Source organism: Cydia fagiglandana, chromosome 27, assembly GCF_963556715.1.
Source record: "Cydia fagiglandana chromosome 27, ilCydFagi1.1, whole genome shotgun sequence".
Classification (NCBI taxonomy): domain Eukaryota; kingdom Metazoa; phylum Arthropoda; class Insecta; order Lepidoptera; family Tortricidae; genus Cydia; species Cydia fagiglandana.
In genome coordinates, this window is record NC_085958.1 from 1,022,912 (window position 1) to 1,033,003 (window position 10,092).

General features: G+C 38.6%; 1 protein-coding gene across 1 annotated transcript; it reads right to left on the bottom strand.

The window, feature by feature from the left end:
* Nucleotides 1–177: 177 nt before the first annotated feature.
* LOC134677843 (zinc finger protein 235-like) lies at nucleotides 178–8,691 on the bottom strand. The gene is made up of 2 exons (XM_063536269.1): nucleotides 8,413–8,691; nucleotides 178–1,631 (listed from the first exon to the last, which is right to left on the bottom strand). The coding sequence occupies exons 1-2, from the start codon at nucleotides 8,612–8,614 to the stop codon at nucleotides 640–642; spliced, it is 1,194 nt and encodes a 397-aa protein (XP_063392339.1). The 5' UTR covers nucleotides 8,615–8,691; the 3' UTR covers nucleotides 178–639.
* Nucleotides 8,692–10,092: the final 1,401 nt, after the last annotated feature.

The following is a 10,092-nucleotide window of genomic DNA, read 5'->3' on the forward strand; positions in this document are numbered from 1 at the left end:
CCGGCGAGACCATTTTGTGGGCCACGAACGCACCGTGCAACACGGCCCTATTAATAAATCTGAACGCGCTTCGGCTTTGCGGTGGCGATCAGCGCCATCTTCCACTCTGCTTCTTTCCTCCTTCTCCGCTCTTCTGCTTTTGTTGTTCTTCTTTTTCTTCTTAGCTCCTTTCTTTCTTTTTGTGTTCTTACCTTCTGCCTCACACAGCTAAACTGGGGAATGAACTTTTCGTTTCCACCCCACCAGGCGTGGCTCACTCCGCGATTTCGTCGCTTTGCTACAGGTAGCTAAAAGTACATCCGTTCCACCCCAATTTTGGGGAAAGCCATAAGCCGCGCGCTGTCACCTAGCGGCCATATCTGTGCTGATCGTAACAGACGCGTTTTGTTAGAGAGTGAGTCTTCTGAACCAAGTACTATTATTTATTTTGTGACCCCGCTACGATCTTCAAACCATCAAGAAACGAACGTACTCCCGTCTTAAATTCCGGCAACGCACTTACAACCCCTAGGGTGTTATGGTGTACACTGTCAATGTAACCTTCACACATTCAAATAACGTTTACATTAGATTGTTTGCGCCGGGCTTACTGTGGGGCTTAGTCAATTAATGTAAAAAAAATATCCTATAATATTTATTTTATTTTATTTTAATTTTTTTATCTTTATGAAAATAACCAATATGAACATTCAGATTAGTTTTAGACTTAAACCTTTTGTCACAATGCTCGCAAGGGTATGGTTTTTCACCCGAGTGCAATCTCACATGCCGATCCAGCCCATACTTAAACACAAAACCTTTACTACATATATCACACTTATAAGGTTCTTTCGTTGTGTGCTTTTTCAATGTATGGTATTTCCACGCCTTCTTGCTTTTAAACTTAAGATCACAACCATCGCATGAGAATGGGGTTTCCGTACTGTGTACAGCCTCATAGTGACATTTCAGTTGACCGTTTGTACAAAAGCGAGAATCACATTCCGAGCATTTAAAAGACTTTTCTTCCTTGCCCTTTTCATGATTTTCCCTGTGACGTCTCAATTCCCAATTGTTATAATAAGCTTTTTCGCAAACGTCACATTTATAGTTCTTCTTTCCAGTATGTACTTTCATATGGACTTTTAACGCATTCTCCCTTGAATAACGCTTGTCGCAAAACTTGCATTCATACGGCTTCGCATCACTATGCGAAACCAGATGACTGTTTAGCTTGCTGCGCGCAGTAAATTGTTTTCCGCAAATCGGGCACGGAATGCTTTGATTATTATGTAGTTTCATATGTTGATAATAACTCCACTGCGACGTGAATAGTTTCTCACAATATTCACATTGTATTTGATTGTCAGCGTGTTTATCTATATGTGTTTTTAAAGTGGTAAATGATTTAAGTCGCGCATCGCAGATGTAGCATGTGTAGCCGTTCTCATGCTTTTTTTTGTGTTCTTCTAGCAGTTCTGGTGTAGGATAAGTCTCAGGACAGACGCCACAGCTGTATAGTAGCTCTGATATTTTGGGTTCCGTCCAAACATGTGTATTAAGGTGGTCGCCCACTTTAGAAATATTGTCAAAGGTTGCTCCGCAAATATGGCACGGATACTGACTATACTGGGTGGAGGCTCCTGGTGTATCTGTAAGCAAAATTTAATATTTAATTTGGATTTGGAGAGGCGTATGCCCAACAGTGGGCGCATACTGGCTGAGGAAGAGAGAAAAGAGAGAATATCTAAATTAATTAATTAACTAATTAATTTTAATTAATTAACTAATTAATTTTAATTAATTATTAGCATTGTAACATCCATCAATATCATCGCAAGTCAATAATATTCTAAAAGAATATTTCACATGACAATGCTCTGGCAAATATACTGGCAAACAAACTAAAAAAACCATCAGCTAAATTAAGGTAAGTAGATATTTATTGATATTCTGAATTAGTTAGGTAAAAACAAAACGCGTGTTTAGTGACCGCGCACATAATCATATACTACAGATTTTGCACACATATGTATGTAGACTTAAGTACTTTTATGGAAATATTTTTTTCACCACACCAGCTCGGAAAGGCTTACTTTGTACTTTGAAAATTGATAGCAAAGTTGCATTTTATTCACATGTGAGGCAAAGTAATCAAATGCAAATTTTGAGTTGTTTTCTTATGTTTGCTGGTAAAATTGACCATGAAATGATGAGTTTGGACGATAAATATTGAATAACATTCATTTGGATTTGATTTGGTTTGATTTTGTTTGATATTTTACATTTAATATTTGCTTCGGGTTAGTGTGGTGAAAAATTTTGTGTTTCACTCGGGGACAAATTTTGTTTAACCCTCGTGCTTTGAAACCCTCGCAACGCTCAAGATTCCATTTTTCGAACCACTCGCTACGCTCGTGGTTCAATTTTGGAATCTTTCGCTTGCTCGGGTATCAATATTAGCACGAGCGGTTAAACAACAACTTTGCCCCCTTGTCAAACAAATAACTATTTTTTAACAACTATAGTTCGTTTTTTTAGCATTAGAAAGAACTTGAAAGAAGATTGACACATCTTTTAATTGAAAAACGCTTTTTAAAAATCAGTAACTATTAGTTCTGTGAAAGCAGAAGAATATAAATGATCGTATTCGAAGCAAGGGTTCAGGGCCAGATGGCATACCCCCCTCATTTGTAAAATCTTGTGTTAAGTAGAGAGCTCTGTTTACCATTGTGTTTAATATTTAACAAATCTTTACAATCGGGAACTTTTCCTCTAGTGTGGAAGTCTGCTTATATCGTTCCAATTCATAAATCGGGAGACAAGTCGCGTTGTGAAAGCTATAGGCCCATTAGTATTCTTTCGTGTATGGCTAAGCTCTTTGAATCCATTGTCTATGTAAGCTTGTATAGCCACTTTAGAACAGTCATATCTGATAAGCAACACGGGTTCGTAAAAAATAAGTCTACAGTAACAAATTTATTGGAATACAAAAATTATCTATGTACTAGCTTTGCGGATAGAGGTCAGGTCGATACTATATATACGGACTTTTCTAAGGCCTTTGATAAAGTGGACCATAAAATCCTTTGTCACAAGCTCGCACTATACGGATTACATATTACATGGTAATTTGTTCAGGTGGATATGTTCCTACTTGAACAACAGGAGCCAACTTGTAGCTGTCTTTTCTGCGGATCAACGGATCTTTGTCTGCTCCTGTACCTTTAACCTCAGGAGTACCTCAAGGGTCACACTTGGGGCCGTTGCTGTTTATTGTTTTTATAAATGATCTGGCAGAACGATTGTCTTGCCCCTCTCTATTTTACGCAGATGATCTGAAAACGTACAAAACAATAAACAGTACCGTAGACTGTTTACTGCTGCAGGATGACTTAAATGTTATTTCAAACTGGTGCGCTAATAATCGTATGTTTCTAAATGTGGAGAAATGCCTCGTGATAACTTTTTCGAAGAAAAAACAAAAATTATATTACGATTACGCCATAGCCGATCAGAAACTTTCACGCAGAGAGTTAGCTAAAGATCTCGGTACCTATTTGGTTTGACGAATAGTTAAACTTTAAATATCATTACGAATACATCACAAAAAAAGCTAACCAAATGCTTGGATTTATTCTCCGAATCACAAAAGACTTTAAAAAAACCGGGCAAGTGCGAGTCGGACTCGCGCACGAAGGGTTCCGTACCATAATGCAGAAAAAAAAACAAAAAGAAAGCAAAAAAAAAACGGTCTCCCATCCAAGTACTGACCACTCCCGACGTTGCTTAACTTTGGTCAAAAATCACGTTTGTTGTATGGGAGCCCCATTTAAATCTTTATTTTATTCTGTTTTTAGTATTTGTTGTTATAGCGGCAACAGAAATACATCATCTGTGAAAATTTCAACTGTCTAGCTATCAACGTTCGTGACTTTCGTGAGATACAGCCTGGTGACAGACGGACGGACGGACGGACAGCGAAGTCTTAGTAATAGGGTCCCGTTATACCCTTTGGGTACGGAACCCTAAAAACCAAAAAGTTTGTTAACACTCTTTCATAGTCTTGTCCGTAGTGTTCTTGAGTACGGGTGTAATGTGCGGTCGCCGTACTACTCTTTACATTCCAATAATATCGAGAAAGATCAGAAAAGGATTCTCAAGCTTTTGTCATACCGCTACAACTGTGATCTTATACGCAAGGATTATGTCGAACGATTGCGCACATTCAATGTTTACTCCCTTGAATCGCGTCGTCTTCTTCATGACATGCTATTTCTCCACAAAGTTCTCCACTCCAAAATTGTATCTCCCAATATTCTGTCCCTAGTTACATTTAATACCCCCCGGTTCAGGTCCCGTGCCCCAAAGACTTTTGCTCTACAGTGTATAAAAATAATACTTCATTTTACAACCCTATTGTAAGAATGTGCCGTCTGTACAACAACCTGGTATCTAAACATAGCCATATTGATATATTCAACTTGAGACTTGCAATCTTTTGAAAACAGGTTATGGAAGTTCTTTGCCATCAATCACCATTACATTAAGTTTCATTAATGTCTTTAGTTTCCTCAATATTTTGTGCCTAAAATTGTATTATTGTGTAATTAAGTTAGTTTGTATAGTAGTATGTATGTATGTATGTAAACACTTTATTGTACATAAGAAAGGTTAAATTACAATGGAACAAAAAAAATATATAATGTACAAGTAGTCTTAGTATAGTTGTAGTTTTCACTCTAATATTTGTTTCATGATGTGCATACATGCTTTGGATGGCATTCCCCAACCAAAAACCTGCTCTGAAAAGAATTATTCCATGTAATAAATGTTATCTGTTTTGTGTGCCTAATAAAAAAAATAGATTCATAATTGTTACATATTTGCCATACTTAACTTATTTTTAAAATGTCTTTTTCAATTAAAAGACACATCAAGATTGTTTACCTCTAATGCTAAAAAAAACGAACTATAGAGATTTTGCACACATATGTAAGTATACTTAAGTACTTTTATTGATTTTTTTTTAACAACTAGCCATAGGAAGCATTAAGTCGGAAATTGTGGAGACCCAGGGGATAGGCTTTTGCCCAGAATAGGCCTTTGGTCCGTTTTCATAACTATGGTTTTCGTAACTGGCTGCCAAAGAAGATTTATTTTTCCTATTTCATAATTAATTATCAAACAAGAATTTACTTTCTGGTTTCGTAATCGAGTTTCGTAACTGGTTATGAAATAAGATTTTTTTTTTCTGTTTTCGCCTGGATTGGCTACGAAATATGATTTATTTTTCGCTGCTTCGTAATTAGTTATCAAACAAGAATTTATTACTCTTTTAGTAATCGAGTTTCGTTATTAACTTCGATATATTTTTTGTGGAATTTAAGTTCCCCTTTTGTTGCCAATTTACCCTGTGAGTGACTGACTGGGCAAATTGACTACAAAAGAGAAGAGAGCAACATCCAGGCTCTTTTTGTACCAATTTTGATTTAAATAAAACTTAGATACAATAAAAGTACCTATACATAGATATACCTACAGTAAATTAGAGAAAATAAAAATACGAATATTGTAAATCATCTACTTTAATATACTTTAATAAAAAATAAGTTCAAAAACTAAAACCCGACTACTGCAAATCGCGCTCTAAAAAGTATGAAACAAGATAGAATTCTTATCTAAAATTATCAAGCAGGAAATATTATAAATGTTACCATTTCTTTTTATTTAAAAATACAACGTAATATAATTTACTGAATTTTTTATATATTTACAGAGATTCAGAGGATAGCCGTGGTCGTATGCCACATTACTTTTAAGTTTATAATCGTGGCATACGACCACGGCGATCCTCTGAATCTCTGTAAATATATAAAAAATTCAGTAAATTATATTACGTTGTATTTTTAAATAAAAAGAAATGGTAACATTTATAATATTTCCTGCTTGATAATTTTAGATAAGAATTCTATCTTGTTTCATACTTTTTAGAGCGCGATTTGCAGTAGTCGGGTTTTAGTTTTTGAACTTATTTTTTATTTTATTAATTTTGGGGTCATGATTTCGTTACTAACATTTTGAAGTCACTTTATATTACTTTTGCGAGGGCGTCCTCAGTACAGAAATGCACGCAGAGCGCCGCCTATATCGGGCTACGCCCGACTCCTTTAGTGCCAATGGCGGCCGTCTTTGGAAGGCGTACGTCGGGTTACGCTCGACACTTTTAGTATGAGGGCGCCGAAGGCGCCCGGTTTTGGAACGCGTACGTCGGGCTACGCCCGACTCTTTTAGTATGAGGGCATCAATTCGGCGCCCTGGCTTTGCAACGCGTACGTCGGGCTCCGCCCGACTCTTTTAGTATGAGGGCGCCTAAGGCGCCCGGCTTTGGAACGCGTACCTCGGGCTACGCCCGACACTTTTAGTATGAGGGCGCCGAAGGCGCCCGGCTTTGGAACGCGTATGTCGGGCTACGCCCGACTCTTTTAGTATGAGGGCGCCGAAGGCGCCCGGCTTTCGAACGCGTACGTCGGGCTCCGCCCGACTCTTTTAGTATGAAGGCGCCGAAGGCGCCCGGCTTTGGAACGCGTACGTCGGGCTACGCCCGACACTTTTAGTATGAGGGCGCCGAAGGCGCTCGGCTTCGCAACGCGTACGTCGGGCTCCGCCCGACACTTTTAGTATGAGGGCGCCGAAGGCGCCCGGCTTTCGAACGCGTACGTCAGGATACGCCTGACTCTTTTAGTATGAGGACGCCGAAGGCGCTCGGCTTTGGAACGCGTACGTCGGGCTACGCCCGACACTTTTAGTATGAAGGCGCCGAAGGCGCCCGGCTTTGGAACGCGTACGTCGGGCTACGCCCGACTCTTTTAGTATGAGGGCGCCGAAGGCGCCCGGCTTTCGAACGCGTACGTCGGGCTACGCCCGACTCTTTTAGTATGAGGCCGCCGAAGGCGCCCGGCATTCGAACGCGTACGTCGGGCTACGCCCGACACTTTTAGTATGAGGGCGCCGAAGGCGCCCGGCTTTGTAACGCGTATGTCGGGCTACGCCCGACTCTTTTAGTATGAGGGCGCCGAAGGCGCCCGGCTTTCGAACGCGTACGTCGGGCTACGCCCGACTCTTTTAGTTTGAGGGCGCCGAAGGCGCCCGGCTTTGGAACGCGTATGTCGGGCTACGCCCGACTCTTTTAATATGAGGGCGCCGAAGGCGCCCGGCTTTGGAACGCGTACAGCGAGCTTCGTACGGACAGCGTGCCTCGTCCGTCTCTTGTATGGCTGTTTCATACCTTTTAGTTGATCTAGACTTCTATACCTATTCACGTTATAAATAAAATATTGCAGGTCATTAAAAAAACACCATGTATAGCGGCCAAACAAATTTCTTTTGCAAAAACCTTCTAGTATCGCCGTAGTCGCGTAACACGCGGATATAATCCAGAGCGCTTGTAGATTCATAGTTCGAATCACCTAACCGATAAATTAATGTTTTATCTGGCGTATGCAAGCAAATCCGGGTGCAAAAGCTAACAATATTTATATATTTGAAATGTGCTAATCGAGCTTTTTCCAATTATGTATAACACATCATCATTACTTAATTTTAGTTTTTTGGTTCGTGACTTTATGACCTCTAGAGGGCGCAGTGTTAATTTTTTTGTGACGCCATATAGCCTATAACCAGCGGACGATTAAGACGATTCGAATGACATATCGTTTGTTAAATTATAATAAGTACTTTAGAAGTTATGAGGGAACAGATGAACATACATACATACATACATACATACATACATACATACATACCCACATAGATACCGGTCAAAATCATAACCCTCCTTTTGCGTTGCCGTAGTCGGGTAATAATCTCAACGCAGTGCCCGGTAGTTATTTTGTTTTCAACTAACTCTGCTACTGCCCTTTCAATCTCTTGATCAATTTCTTGATAGTTTACACGAAAATGTCCAATTATGAAAAAAGAAAAAGTAATAAGTTTTGATAATTAATTACGAACGAAGAAAAAATACTCGATTACGAAAGCAGAAAGTGAATTCTTGTTTGATAATTAATTATGAAACAGGAAAAATAAATCTTCTTTGGCAGCCAGTTACGAAAACCATAGTTATGAAAACGGACCAAAGGAGAATAGGATACCCAAATAGGTTAACAACTTTGACGACCAGTCTGGCCTAAAGGGTAGTGACCCTGCCTATGAAGCCGATGGTCCCGGGTTCGAATCCTGGTAAGGGCATTTATTTGTATGATGATACAGATATTTGTTCCCGAGTCGTGGTTGTTTTCTATATACATATGTAAGTATTTATATATTATATATATCGTTGTCTGAGTACCCACAACACAAGCTTTGAGCTTACAGTGGGGCTTAGGGCAATTTGTGTAAAAATGTCCTATAATATTTATTTATTTAACTTACCATTATTACATTCTTTGCTTTCATCATCGTTCTTTGCTTCGGAATCTACTTTTTCTTCTGCAATAAAAATATGATGCCTTTCTTTTTTAGTGTCAATAATTTTTTCATGATTTTGGCATTCTGCGTATTGAACTTCAACTTCTGGATATAAATCGACTTCCGATTTAACAGTAACGTGTTCAATTTTTATTAATTCTGTCATGATTTAAGTTAATATTACTTATATTAATTAAATTGTCCGATAAAAGGACTATTTATTTACATGTATATTTTTTTTGATTGACGTACAATCGTGCCACAGATAGTCGTAGATTGGTTATCAAAGGTGTAACAGGGCTATAACTGCGAAAATCGAACTCGCAAAATGCGGGCATCTTTCTCTATCACTCTAATTACGCCTTCATTGGAGTAAAAGAGAAAGATCCCCGCAATTTGCGAATTTCGGTTTTCGCGGTAGCCCCTCAGAACTGAATCAGACTGGCCAACCTTTGAATAATTATTTTAAAAACTTTATTATATTTCAAAGTTTTGGCTCATATTACAGCATTTATTTCATAGATATAAGAATATATACAGATGCCTTCCAAGCGAGCTGTCAGTGGGACCACTTTTTGTTTAGTGTACGATTAACAAAGCGACCCACTTTGCTGTAGCCATGTCGATAAAGTCATATCGATAAACTACCGACATTTCTTGCAATTTTAATTTTACTTCAAAGGTTTAACTATACCTAAAATGAACAAAAACGCTTTTTTTCTTTATTGTGGTTATCAGATCACAATTTTGTAGTCACGCCCCAGGAGAGAACCAAGGGAAAGTTCAGATATTTAATTAAAATACATAAATACCTATTAAAATAGGTGGTCCGCAATAATTGAATTATTTTATTACATTATAATATATTCATTATCCATTAGCATTTCAATTATGTTTATGTTTAACGAAGATATTGAAGCTTCAATTAATCGCTATTTCGTTGCGCTGTGTAGCGTTTATCGATATATAACATGATTAAAATCGACTTTTCACATCCCTAAAAGAGCACACATATACGTTTTTACGCACACATGCACAACCTGGGTCGCCTAAAAAGGGGCCACTTGGATTTGAAGTCCATCTTGTCAACAGTATAGTTGTCCTTTTTTGACAAGTGGCATTTTAAAAGAGCGAGGTGAGAGAAATGATACTAGTTGCTGCGCCGTCAAATAGAACAATAAAGGTAGGGGCCTTGATTTATTTAGGCACTGTTATAATCCAATACATATCACCTAGATATTACTAGAATAAAAAATTAAATAAATAAATTAGTACTAATTTAATCAGAACCAAAACAGAACTGAATCAGGCTGGCCAATCTTTGAATAATTATTTTAAAAACAATTTAAAGCGCCCTCCAGACTATGCGCGTGAATCGCGGGCGAAGCCGCGAACACGAGTGTGGAGTCTAGTTCGCTGATATGCGAAATCTCGGAGTAATTAACAATGGAGCCGCCATTAACAGGCGTTCCCCTCTGTCGAAAAAAGGCGGCCAATGGTCAACCACATGTCAACCATATGTATGGACTGACGTTTATCTGACATGACGTACCTATACATTTGATGTGCCCCTCCCCCGCAAAAAACGGCAGACTATTTTGTACCGAAAATTTTAGACATGGCGTCTCCGTTGTTAATTACTCC